The sequence below is a fragment of the Dysidea avara genome, chromosome 12 (assembly GCF_963678975.1).
Source record: "Dysidea avara chromosome 12, odDysAvar1.4, whole genome shotgun sequence".
Classification (NCBI taxonomy): domain Eukaryota; kingdom Metazoa; phylum Porifera; class Demospongiae; order Dictyoceratida; family Dysideidae; genus Dysidea; species Dysidea avara.
The window spans coordinates 25,947,469-25,961,015 of NC_089283.1; the positions used below are offsets into that span (position 1 = coordinate 25,947,469).

Sequence of the window (13,547 nt, forward strand, 5' to 3'; positions counted from 1 at the left end):
ACTACTTGCTCCGCCACTGCTAGTGATAGAGAATTGTTGATAAGAAGGTCATGCAAGTCACTTCCTAACAAGTTCTTTTATACTTTAATCATACAATTACTCCACAGGAACTTGAAGGAGTAAGATGGACGTCACACTGGGACTACGTACTCAACTCACTAGCTCATACTAACATTCAGTGGTTTATAGTCTCCTTAACTCCATCGTAATAACAATCTTCCTCCCCACCATGGTTGTCATGGTATTACTGAGGTCACTACATTGTGACGTCATGTGCTACAATCAAGCTGAGTCAGCGGTGAGTGAAAGTATTAATCTTCAGTAACCTCAACACAGTACCTGTCATGTAATGTGGAGGAGAGATTGTTGTTACTGTAAATAAATCAACTAACTTCATGTACTGTATCACATGATCCTCCCACACTATTATGCAAGGTTTATGTGTGAGGTACAAATGAGCCTTATCCGAAATTACGTCACAGACATAAAATGGCCACTGTAGTGTGGGGATGTTCATAAAATTTGTATGGTCAACTATGAGGAGAAAAATTTTGAACAGCGATATCTCAGCTAAGACGGAAGATATCGAGTTCTAAACAGCAGGTATGGTTATAAATTAGCTGAAAGAATAGGAATCTAGCGTTGTTTTGAAAATCAACCGAAAATCGCTTTTATGCAATTACTGTAATGTCTTATAGCCAGTGTTGGGCAAGTTACTTTGTAAAAGTAACTAGTTACATATTACATATTACTTGCAACAGAACTATTTAGTTACAGTTACATATTACCCATAAAATAAAGTAACTATAATAATATTACATATTATATTACTTTGTGTCCACAGCCTTAAGCTGTCACGTGTGAAACTACCACTGTATCACGTGACATGATTGCGTTGTTGGACAATGTGCAAATCTTGGTTATAAGTAAGAAGCTGGTGAATAAGCTTCATTCAGTAGGCTTCATTACTTCGTTGTGGCTAGGCGTTACTCAGTGGATTACTAATGAGATTAGTAACTTTGTTACTTGTAGTAATAATATTACGTAATATTATACTCATTACAGTAACTATATTACTTAGGTAAGGCGTTACATTTGTAAGTAAAATAACTTGAGTTATATTACCTGTTTTTATAGCGTATTTCGTTATATTACTTAATTACCACAAAAGTAATAATATTACGTAACACGCTACTTATGTAACGTGTTACTCCCAACACTGCTTATAGCCATACCAGCTAGTTAGAGTTCGATTGTGTGAGATATTGCCATTCAAAATTTTCTTCCCATACTCACCCATACAAATTTTACGAATATCCCTACACTACAATGGCCATTTTTATGTCTGACGTAATTTCGGATAAAGCTCATTGTATAGCAGTAAAAGTAGCCTCCAATAGAAGTTTTGAGTTTGTCAATTTACAAGACACGCTCTAGTCATGTCATCACAATATTGTAGATATTGTATTTTGGGCTATATGAAATCCAAATGGTTTTTGTAAAAGTTGTTCACTTAATAATTTTAACCTCATCATGAAACCTGCTGGTGTATTAATTCATTAGAATACAATGAAACCTCTAATATAGTCAGTTGGGTTCACACTAATGTACAAACACTGTTTGATGACAGTTCTCAAGTTTCTTGGGCCCAGAAGTGCAATCCAGCCAGAACATTGGCAGAATCGACAAGTTTCACAATCGCATGAATGTATTGGAATTAGACGAAAAAGCAGACCATTTACAGTGTTTATCAAAAGTTACTCACCTAGGTTGTTCAAGATGTTTGTGTTTTCCAATCTCACCTTATGAATTGTGACTTGACATTTTACCAGAAATTACACACTATCCTCTACTAATACATTAAGTGAAGAGATCACATCTAGTAAACACCCAACTCTGTTTGTTTCTAGCCATTTTCATATGGTTTTTCACTGTTTTTTCAGCAATTATGCACCTTGATTCTGATTGGCCAGCCATTCTTTTGGCTGGATCACACTTCTGGGCCCAAGAAACTCGAACAGTATCACCAGAGGGTGTTTGCGCTTTAGTGCGAGCCTGGCTGGGAACGAGACTATTTGTGACAAAACAAGGCTTCCACACACACATCCACTTTTATGACTGAAGTAACATAACTCAATGTAGGAGTATGCCATTAGTTTCACATTTTGACCTGGTATTGTACTATGCTATGGTAGGACTTTGTGAAAATTTTAGGCCAATAGCTTGCTGAGTAGTCAAGTTACAGCTAGTTAAAGTGAGAAAATTGGATGTGTGCGGAAGCCTTGTTTTGTCAAATTCGGTCACATTTATAATGGACACTTGTAGCAACACTTGTTGAGCCAAGTCTTTGTTCTTAGGCCACTCCAAGTAAATTCTCTGTTTCCCATCCACCGCCCTCATCTAGTTACTGTCAGCTCTAAATGACCACAGTACTTGTCTTGTATGTGTTCCTAGGAGTAGTGTCAGGGTATGTGTCAGCCAGGCTGTATAAGACGATGGGTGGACTACGCTGGAAGAGCAATGTGTTGACTACAGCATTCCTGTTTCCTGGAATTGTGTTTGGAATATTCTTCTTTCTCAACCTGGTGCTCTGGTCCTATAACTCTGCAGCTGCTATCCCCTTCACTACACTACTAGTACTACTATGTCTATGGTGAGTAACTGAGTATTATGTTGAGTGATACCTTAGGAAACACAAGTAATGTATTTATCTTGTAAAGGTGATGTCTGCTAAGAGCAGTTATTACTACAATTGTCCACATTTCAATCCCTTGTATTAGACTGTCTTGGGGTATCAGGTCAAAGTGTTATAACTGTTTCAATAGTGTATTTTACTATTAGGTTTGGTATTTCCGTGCCTTTGACGTTCTTTGGAGCTTTCTTTGGCTTCCGTAGAGATGTAAGCACATTGTGTTACCGAGTTTGCTGTTGCTATGGTGGTCTGTGTTTGTGTAGCCAATTAGCCAACCAGTTTGCACCAATCAGATTCCTCGAGAAATCCCAGAGCAGACATGGATGACACACCCCTTTATTAGCTCACTGATGGGTGGGGCTCTACCTTTTGACTGCATCTTCATACAATTGTTCTTCATTCTCAATAGTATATGGTGAGCTTGTCTGTACATGTGTATGGTAGTGAGTGTGTATGTGTAGTCTGTCTGTCTGTGTGAGTGTGTGGTAGTCCGTATGTTCTGTATGTGATATCAGGACACCTCACTAATAAGGACACCTTGATAATCAGGCACTTGTCCATGGTCCCATTTGTATTAGTGTACACACACATGTTGTAGGTGTATATTGTGTGTACATGCATGTACTGTAAATGCTAAAGTTTAACAAATTTTATAACTTAAAGAAACTTTATTCACCGATCAGATTATTCAATATTGACTGTGAGGTGAATTCACTAAACTACAATTCATCAACCTCAGCTGCTTCATATACTGGTTCACCAAACACTTTAGTTTGCCAAACTTTAACTTAATATTACAAATTTCACATTTGTGACCGTCTCAGTAAAAAATTGACTTGTTCGCACAATCAATTTTTTTAAAAATTTACCCAGCAATATCTACAGGAATGGAGCACCAAAGTTTCAGCCTTCTGTGGTGCATAGTTTTGGAATTATAGTGCTAGACAGTTGGAAGAGTAAGATAATCAATTTGTACAGTGACTATACTGAAAATAAACTACAGGCGCTTGCATTCGCAGCCATAACTTCCGTTTGGATTAGTGTACAACGTTGCAGTTTGGCTTTAAACGTTCACCATTGATCAGCACATCAGCCAAAGTATAGTATTAGCTCTGTAGATACTTGCGCATATGGATGTGAAGGCGGCTTGCTAGAAGAAATGATGACGATCTTGTTTAAGTTTACCACATTGTAAACAAACACATGTGACACGCATACCATTGGAGCTAGAGAAATGAAACAAAGATTTTTGAACTCTCCATGCACAGGTGAATAAGATGGTATATAGTTTTAATCGATTTGAGTCTTCCTTCTTTGAGTACTGGCCCGATAAATACTTACGTATTTTTTTTTGTTTTTTTTTGTAGCATGCAGAATTATTTTAAAATTTCGATTTTCTCTATACACATGCTTGTGCAAACAAGTCAGGGTTTTGCTGAGACGGTCACATTTACTATAAGTTAAGCTGGATCCTGAAAAAAACTGAAAATTAAAAGTCGATTTTTTTTCTCAAGAGAATTAACATTTCAGCCAACCAGATGATTAAAGGTGACAGTGAAGGTGTCAACAACATCACATGTAGTTTGGCTCCATTACAAGTTCAGAATAGAGTTGTAATAGACATCATACTTTTATGGCTTCCCCACAGGAAATGTATGGTAGATAGACCATAATCATACACTACAGTAGTAGTGTATAGTAGGAACCACAAAGGAGTAGGTGTGGCCCACGAATTAATATCACCCAATAAACAGCCTCAATTTCCCCTAACAACGATCAGGCAGTATTGGTTAGGTGAAACTAAGCCCAAACAAGCTTCCCAAAATGCTTTCAACAAATTGCTATGGAATTTTAAAAATAATTTATTTAACGGAATTTTCTACTGACTGAGTAAGTAACTGACTGACTGATGCCTTCAGGCAAGCGTAACTCGATAACGGCTAAGGCTACGGGCTTGATTTTTTCACTGTTCAACGTCGCTTCGTCCCGACAGGTGCCTTTTGGCATACCACAGTACGTACAGTGCATTCTTCATGGACTTACCAGTGTCCTCCTTTGTGTCCCATTCATCTTTGCTGACAGCGAAAAGTGTCAATTTGGCGATAGCACGTGATGGCTTCCCTTCACGTAACGGAAATCATCCGTATTTTTCATAGCGGCTATTTTGATAGCAGAGGTGCTTGTCAAACAGTTCTTGATTCGTACTGTTGTGTAATGGGTTGAACACAGCCAACAACGAAGCGTAATGGATACTTCACTTTTTATACGATAATTGATATAACTGGGGCACGGCATCATTTCTTTCGGAATGCTTCTTGGTGTGCAGAAGTGCTTTTCGAACAGTTCTTGATTCGAAAATGCTGCGTAACGGGTTGAATATAGCTGACAACGAAGCGTAATGGATACTTACTCTTCTGACGATAATTGGGGCGTGCGGCGCCATTTCAGATGCAGTATGCGTGGGTTTACCGGTCATAATAATTATTTACAAAAAAAGTTAGCAAACAAGTACAAAGAAAAATTTGGAATTTTCAACTAGAGTAGGGACCATAGCACATCAATAAAAAGTACTGAAACAAGCTGGAGTAGTGCACAATATTAAATCACAGTAAAACAATAAGAAGTGTTATATTCCTACTGTGCTCAAGATACCATATATAATGGAAATGCACAGTAGGGATATACAGGTTTTTGCAATTGAATTCGTCGCCTTTGCAATTGAATTCGTCCCGTTTGCAATTGAATTCGTCGGTGTTGCAATTGAATTCGTCGGTATTGCAATTGAATTCGTCCCGTTTGCAATTGAATTCGTCGGTTTTGCAATTGAATTCATCGCTTTTGCAGTTGAATTAGTCGGTTTTGCAATAGAATTCGTCGCGTTTGCATTACAATTCGTCATAAACAAAACGGCTCCAAGAAACCAACCCGTTCATTAAGAGATGAACTATTTATGCCTTGGAGAGTTACACTTGAGACACTAGAAGGTAATTGTAGCTGGTAGTACGCGAAGTTGATAGCTGTCTGACAAGTTAATTAGCTTGCTCGCGAGTGACCACACCCATCGCGAATGGCGTAGTAGAGTTTGGAATGTTGTTGGAGAGGCTGTAGAGGAAGAATTATTGCCTTATAAAGAGTTGTTTACTACTGTTGTACTTGAACAAGTTCTTGTAGCAGCTGCTACATCATGTTTTCATGTTTGCTCCAGCTGCCATTCTTGTTATGGACGAATTTAACTGCAAAAGCGACGAATTCAATTGCAAAAGCGACGAATTCAATTGCAAAACCGACGAATTCAATTGCAAACGGGACGAATTCAATTGCAAACGGGACGAATTCAATTGCAAAAGCGACGAACTCAATTGCAAACGGGACGAATTCAATTGCAAAGTCGCCGAATTCAATTGCAAAAACCTGTAACAACAGTATTTGAATAATATGGTTCAGCGGCATCGACTCTACTTGATTAAATGGTTACAGACCCAAGGTATATTCAGTATCGTTGGGGAATGACTGTCGAGATTTCAGTTTAGATGGTGTCTTTGTGATCACATCGGTGAACTCATCCAGGAGACTGGAGGCATACAAGTCCTCGTAGTTTCTACTTATGGAAATAAAATATAAAAAGTTAGTTTATATGCAAATAAACTTGTTTATATTATATTATATTGGTACAGAGAGTAAATTGAAGACAAAAGAGGAACTCTAGATCTGTAAAGACAGTTAGAATTCCGGTAGACTCTGACAATGGTATTGTCAATGGTATTGTCAATAGTCAGGTAATTAAGAACTTTATAGCAGTCACAATGCATTTCTGCTTCTATAGCTTCGTCAGGTGACAATGTTCTTAGGGTGGAAAATAAGAAACAGATTGCATGGAGCTGTGTGCAAATGTTGGAGTGAAGTTTTTCTTACCTCATGGCATGTTATACTTTTCCTTAAGTGCCATCATAGTCTATACTTAGTAACACATTACAACACTTGTGACCATGTAAGAATTTGTAACAGTATACCTCATAATCTATATTTAGTACATTATTTTAGTTAGTAGTTGTGATCATGTGCTATTACTGGGCTAGTCTGCCCTAAAGTCTGTTGGCTATCACTTTTTAGCTCAGTAAGTGACTGCTATAAAGTTCTTAGTTACCTGACTATTGACAATACCATTGTCAGAGTCTGCCGGAATTCTAACTGTCTTTACAGATCTAGAGTTCCTCTTTTGTCTTCAATTTACTCTCTGTACCAATATAATATAATATAAACAAGTTTATTTGCATATAAACTAACTTTTGATATTTTATTTCCATAAGTAGAAACTACGAGGACTTGTATGCCTCCAGTCTCCTGGATGAGTTCACCGATGTGATCACAAGGACACCATCTAAACTGAAATCTCGACAGTCATTCCCCAAGGATACTGAATATACCTTGGGTCTGTAACCATTTAATCAGGTAGAGTCGATGCCGCTGAACCATATTATTCAAATAGTGACTAGTATTAAGTTCTTAGTTACCTGACTATTGACAATAGTATTGTCAGAGTCTCCTGGAATTCTGAACAACGTCACAGAGTTCCGTCTACCATCTTCTCTCTCACCAATCACCTCTTAACACATATCTTAACTTACTACAGCATTAAAATTAAACATTTTATTGTTTACATTTTTTTTCTCTCCTCCACACAAGTAGCATTATTGAAGACATCGATAGTAGTCTCCTGGATCTGTCTGCAGATATCATCGGTAAGACCCCCAAGAAGAAGCCTATGTCCCCGAAGTCATTTGCCAAGGACGTTGTTGAACGCCTGGCAATAGTAACACCATCAGGTAGAGTTGATGCCGCCGAACTCTTAAGTTCCAATTTTATCGATGTGCTATGGTCCTTACTCTAGTTGAAAATTCCAAATTTTTCTTTGTGCTTGTATTGTGTTGGACATTTTAATGAAAAGATATTTAGTGGGTCAAGTAGTGCTACAAATGAGCCAAATTTCTAGATCACATGTGATCAGTTAGTAAATGTTTTTGAGGATCCAGCTGATGTGTACATTGTATACAAGTGTCATTTAGTTGTTTGTTCTTTGTCAGATCATCAACCATTCTAGTGACATTCATTTTAGTCACATTTCTAGAACATTACAACAGCTGGGATCACATTTGGAACATCACAAAGAAGATCATCTTGTGATGTAACCAGTAAGTGTGTCATAGTGGGGTACACAGGGACTTTCCCTAGTTATTATGTCATGTGATGTCATCACAGGATAGATGATGATAAGGACACATAACAAGATTGTTCTTCAAAGATTTCAAACTGTATAGTTACAATTGAAAACACTACAAAACTATTTCTATCATAAAACATTATTATAGTGATTGTCATGTGACCCCTACCCTACATGGTGTATCTGGTGTAACACACCTCAACTGAGGTGTGTTTGAGAACTATTTGATGTGTACCCTTTTGTGGTTTTTAATGTTGTGGTTTAGTGTCATCTATCTCACTGGAGTCTTGATTGCTTGATTTCACCTATGAATGTCTTGATATATCTTGACTATCAACTGTTAGTAATTTCTTGTGTTGCTATAAGTTAGGCCATAGACGATTCTGTATTCTGCTGAAAAATAAATCGAACAATATTGGGGGAAAGTTGCAGTATAGATTGGCATTGTTATTTTTGCATTTTTCATGTTTTTAGCGAAATTTTAGGCTGTTGCCTTCAAATTGAGGCTGTTGCCCCAACCCCCCCTGAAGTTTTACTGTCATACAACAATAGTCATACTGTTCCCTACTTGGCCCCCCTGTAGGTCAGGTCTAGAATCACAACTGAGTTAGGCTTTGAAGGTGTTTGATCACCAGGACATCTTGATCGGTTGATACCTTTTTAAAAAGTCCCTGATTGCTTGATATTGGATCATGATCCCAGCTGCTGTTCAACAGACAGTAGATAACATGGGGAATTGTATTATACACTACAGGTAGATGTAGTACATGTACTACTACCAAGAGGTCATATAAAATTATAATGAACTATTGATGGTTGTCATGGTAACTGATCACCTTCACTACACTTAGAGCAATTACAACGTCATTTCACTACAACACTGTAAGCTGGCCCTTTTCCTATGAGAAAGTCATGAGCAATTAACACAACTGTGGTGTGTCCTTGAACTCGCACTACCAATGATTAGGGCAAATGCCAAAAATGGTGTTATTCTCTTGATGTGCTTCAAACCCTATAAGGATTGTTGAAATACTACACATGTCACAACACTTATGCAATCTGTGCTGGGGGTGGCAGTAAGGAAAGGAATTATTTTCCTCTCAATATCCGTATATCTTCACATACCATCAAACTTATACCTTACCTAGTCTAAATAAGTAGCGCGAGCCCCAATTGGCACGAGACTACACTTTACCCACATAATCATAGGCGGCGGAAAGGGGGAGGGGACTAGGGGGCTAAGGCCCCCCCCCCTAGGTCTGCTGAGGGGGGGCTTAGCCCCCCTCAGAATGATATCACACCCAAATTACCTTTCTTGGAGTGGGGCTGAAAACCGTGATAAAGATCGAGATACTCTAATAGAGCAGTCACTCTAATAAAGTAGTCAGTGTGTAGCGAGCTATGTAAGGATTTTTATGTAGTTTATCAGCTAGAAATGAGGTGGAAAGCTCTTGTGAGTTGGTTGAATGGTTGTGACCTTTTTTTTTTTTTTTTTTTTTTTTGTTTTGGTCTCACCTTACCAAACTATAGAAATAAGTCTGGGTCAGCTCAGCGGAGCCCCCCCTCATATCAACTACTTGCTCCGCCACTGCTAGTGATAGAGAATTGTTGATAAGAAGGTCATGCAAGTCACTAGGTTTCGCAAAGCATTGTTCGCCACAATGCTTTGCGAAACATCACTGCAGAGTGGCTTTCCAAGACATGTCATGATGTGGCCCTTGAGCCACCTTTACAGCCACTTACTGGGGAGATCATTGCACCTAAGACTGCCAACCGTCAGGATGAGGCTAGGGCAGACATACATGCTAGGGGATTCTGGGGGCAGCGGCAAAGTGCCTTTTTTGACGTAAGGGTGTTTCATCCTAATGCACCGAGCTACTGCAACACCAGTGTCCCCTCTTTGTATCGACGTCACGAGGCACAGAAGAAACGTGAGTATGGTGACCGTGTCAGAGAGGTTGAGCAGGCCTCCTTCACTCCCCTTGTGTTTGCAACCACTGGAGGTATGGGAAGGGAGGCAATAGTTTTCTACCGTCGTTTGGCTGACCATCTATCTCGCCGCGGCTCTACTAGTTACAGTCAGACTCTGGCTTTTATCCGATGCACATTGTCTTTTTCTCTACTTCGGTCAGCTACAATGTGCATACGTGGAAGTAGGTCCATCTCGCATCGCTCCTCTGATGCCTCTCCTGAGATGGGCCGCATTGATGAGCACAGGGACTTTTAAACTTTTAGTAATCTGGTCCTTTTTATTCAGTTGTCCAGCACGTGCTTTCTTTGTGCTGGGGGTGGTAGGCAAGGGCAGTCCATCCAGCCCGGGGAAAAAAAAAAAAAAAATAGAGGCTGGTTATCCTACTAACGTCAAATGGTGCTGTAACCAAATGTTGGAGAAGTGGCTTGAAGTGGACCCCTCTGCTAGTTGGGAGAAGATGTTTGAAGTGATAGAGTCACCTGCAGTGTCCAGTGATCAAGCTCCTGATAAAGGTGACTAGTTATATTGTGTGTGTACAACATGTGTAGGTAAACAATTGTATTAACTAGCTATTGTGTTGTCTTCACTAACTATAGTGACCTCTAAACCTGACATGGACAAGTCAACGGTCACTGATCAAGGTAGAGTGGACACATTATTGTGTGCTCCATTTTATGTGTTGTTGATAGGAGTCTCCATATTGTTCGACAGAGTGAGACAACTTAATATACAAACAAGGTTTGCTATTGATGAAGATGCTTGGCCACCTAACCAGCCACAAGATTTTACTCCACTTTTATTGGTTCATCATGAAGGTCAATACACCTTCAAACCAACAGCTGCATTACAATTGGCTGGATCTATCCAATCAGGTAGACCTTACTTCAAGCGTTACCCACAGGATAGCCATCAATCACAGAGAGAAGCACTTGATAACCGTAAGATAACTAAACAACTAGTTGATATCTTAGCTCCACTACAACAAAGTGACAATGCGCAGTTTATCTTAGTCGAGGGGTTGCCTGGTATTGGCAAATCTTTGTTATTACAAGAAATAGCATACAATTGGGCTAAAGGAATGTTGTTACAACAAATCAAGTTAGTTCTCTTCATTCAGTTACGTAGCCCAGCAGTGCAGCAGGTGTCACTCGTCACTGATCTCTTCCAGTTGGTCTGCAAATGAGAGACAAAAGCGAAAGAAATTGCCACTGCATGTAGTGAATACCTGTTTGAGAACAACGGCAAAGATGTTGTATTTCTTTTTGACGGCTACGATGAATTCCCAGATAATCTACAGAAAGATAGTTTAGTTGCTGATATACTGAAGCGTAAGGTGTTACCTGATTGTGGCTTGATAGTGTCATCTCGTCCACATGCCTCAGTGAGACTCCGACAACAAGCCACCATCAGAGTTGACATCTTGGGCTTTGCTAAAGAGGAACGAAAGTTATACATTGAACAGTCCCTGAAGGGACAGCCACATGCAGTCACAGAGCTCACCGAATATCTTGAAGGTAATCTGACGATCAGTGGTCTGTGTTTTATCCCCTTCAATATGGTAATCTTAATTTATCTGTACAAACAGGGAATTCCCCTTCCTAGCAATTCTACACAGCTTTACAATTACTTCATCTGTCTTACCATCTGTCGACATCTTGCCAAGTCTGGTCATCCTCTTGATAACACCATCACTGATCTAGCCAACCTCCCCGAGCCCTGTAATACAATAGTTAAACAGCTGTCTAAGTTAGCCCTCGAGGGTATTAATAACAACAAGCTAATCTTTACCTTGGCGGAGATGAGAGCAGCTTGCCCAAGCATCGAAGGTGCACTCGACGGCTTTGGGCTGTTACAGGCTGTTCAACACTTCGGCCTCACTGGCAAGACGATGACATTCAACTTCGTCCATTTTTCCATTCAGGAGTTCATGGCCGCTCACCATATCACTCAGCTTCCTCCAGACGAAGAGCTGCGAGTGCTCGAAGCGAAGTTCTGGAGCGACATTCATTCCAACATGTTTGCAATGTACACCTCGCTTACCAAGGGACAGCGATCTGCTTTTAAACAATTTCTCTCCGGTGGGGACGACACTATCACCATCGCTGAAATATTCTTGAAGGAGCAACTGAAGTGTCTCCGCTTGTTTCGCTCCTTCCACGAGGCCAGCGATGAAGCGATGTACACTTCTATACAACAAGCACAAATCTTCGATAACAAAGTAATCAACCTTAGCACTAGCCTATCACCATACGATATTGAGTGTGTTACACTCTTCCTTACCTGCTTACCCCACAAGGAGTGGAAGGAGCTTAACTTGTTGTGGTGCCATATCCAAGATCATCACGTTAGTATTCTTCTTCGTGATCTGATGTCTCATGACGTCACAATTACACACCTAGACTTGTCATGTAATGGCTTCACCAGATCTTCCTCTTCCTCCATTAGTGACCTCACCATCCACTGTAGAGTGGAAGTGTTGAATATTAGATATAACCGCACCATCGGAGAGGACCCTGCTCTCTACAACATGTTGACCCATCCCTCCTCTAGGCTAGTGAGACTGCACATGAGTAATACCAGCTTATCATCACCATCAGCCATTACCCTATTCACTGCACTAACAAAGGGTAACAAACTGAAGGTGCTCTACATTGACAACAATCTCATCACTGATGAAGCTTGTGATGTCATTGCCACTACAATGAAGAACAATATATCACTAGTCCAGCTGGGGATGTGGCTCAACAAGATCAGTGGAGAAGCTGCTCAACGTCTACTACAAGCGCTCAACAATAACGACACATTAGAAGTGCTATTGCTACCCTATGATGGTTACACTGAAGATGTTGAGAAGAGGATTAGATCACTAGAAGAAGTAATTAACAAGAACAGAGAAAGTAGAGGATGTCAAACAAAACTGATCATTTCCTGTTAGTAGCTACTTTTCTTTAGTTTTCACTTTGTACTATTTTATGACTGTAATGGCCGCAAGTGTCATTTTGTTCTGATTTTGATAAAAATTTTATTATTTGATTAAAATTATGTTAATTGGTAACGTTGAGGGGTCCATCATGAAATGTTAAGATTTGACATTATTTGAGTATCGGACAAGAATTGGGACTTGTCAGGGAAGAAATAAAATTTGTCGGAACGTTTGAAGATTTTGCAATATTTAGGATTTCAAATATATTTAGTATTTCTAACAGAATTAAATTTGAGCTACAATTACAATTTTGTTGATTTTAGGGAAATCGTAATATAAGATTTCAAAATATTTATAGTATTTCTAACCAAATCAAATTCAAGCTACAATTAAGGTATATGCTGATATTTTGGGTCAGGTTGTATTAAGGGTCACATAGCTTAAATATGCTCAGAGGGTTAAATCCTGTAGATTTAGAAAGAAATGAATGATACTACTTCAGATCAACATAGATAGTGATCATAAGCTAACCTCAAATCCAATTAAAAGATAACTTAGTAGGAATGCTGCTCTGGATTAGCTACCTCTTACCATGTAGTAAGGAGCATGAAGATATAAAGTGCAAAAACCATATATAAAGTCAACTATGTTGTTTTGAATGCCATTAGAGTGCCTGTAAATATTTCCACAACATTTACCATAATTGAATATAAAATAATTAACTTATGAAGTAATGAATATT

The 13,547-nt window shown here is 39.2% G+C and overlaps 2 protein-coding genes across 11 annotated transcripts in view; both read left to right on the forward strand.

Annotated features, from left to right (window-relative positions):
- Positions 1-8,209, forward strand: part of LOC136241595 (transmembrane 9 superfamily member 2-like) — a 77,606-nt gene extending 69,397 nt beyond the window's left edge. For 5 of the 10 annotated variants that reach the window (XM_066032831.1, XM_066032833.1, XM_066032835.1 and 2 more), the window contains 6 exons: positions 108-298; positions 2,455-2,653; positions 2,842-2,899; positions 2,956-3,107; positions 7,806-7,881; positions 7,949-8,209. In XM_066032831.1, the coding sequence (XP_065888903.1) occupies positions 2,496-2,653; positions 2,842-2,899; positions 2,956-3,107; positions 7,806-7,878 (441 nt within the window). In that variant the 5' untranslated portion in view covers positions 108-298; positions 2,455-2,495 and the 3' untranslated portion in view covers positions 7,879-7,881; positions 7,949-8,209. Of the gene's footprint in view, positions 1-107; positions 299-2,420; positions 2,654-2,841; positions 2,900-2,955; positions 3,112-4,071; positions 6,177-6,222; positions 7,516-7,773; positions 7,882-7,948 lie in introns of those variants that run through there. The other 5 variants (XR_010694353.1, XR_010694352.1, XR_010694351.1 and 2 more) reach the window with 5 other exon arrangements.
- Positions 8,210-10,473: 2,264 nt separating this feature from the next.
- Positions 10,474-12,937, forward strand: LOC136241592 (nucleotide-binding oligomerization domain-containing protein 2-like). Its single transcript, XM_066032826.1, has 2 exons — positions 10,474-10,523; positions 10,572-12,937. Exon 2 carries the CDS (start codon positions 11,438-11,440, stop codon positions 12,815-12,817), a length of 1,380 nt encoding a protein of 459 aa, XP_065888898.1. The 5' UTR covers positions 10,474-10,523; positions 10,572-11,437; the 3' UTR covers positions 12,818-12,937.
- The last annotated feature ends 610 nt before the right edge of the window (positions 12,938-13,547 follow it).

Coding starts and splice junctions, on each gene's coding strand:
- LOC136241592 (XM_066032826.1), top strand. CDS start 11,438: ATGGTAATCTTAATTTATCTGTACAAACAGGGAATTCCCCTTCCTAGC.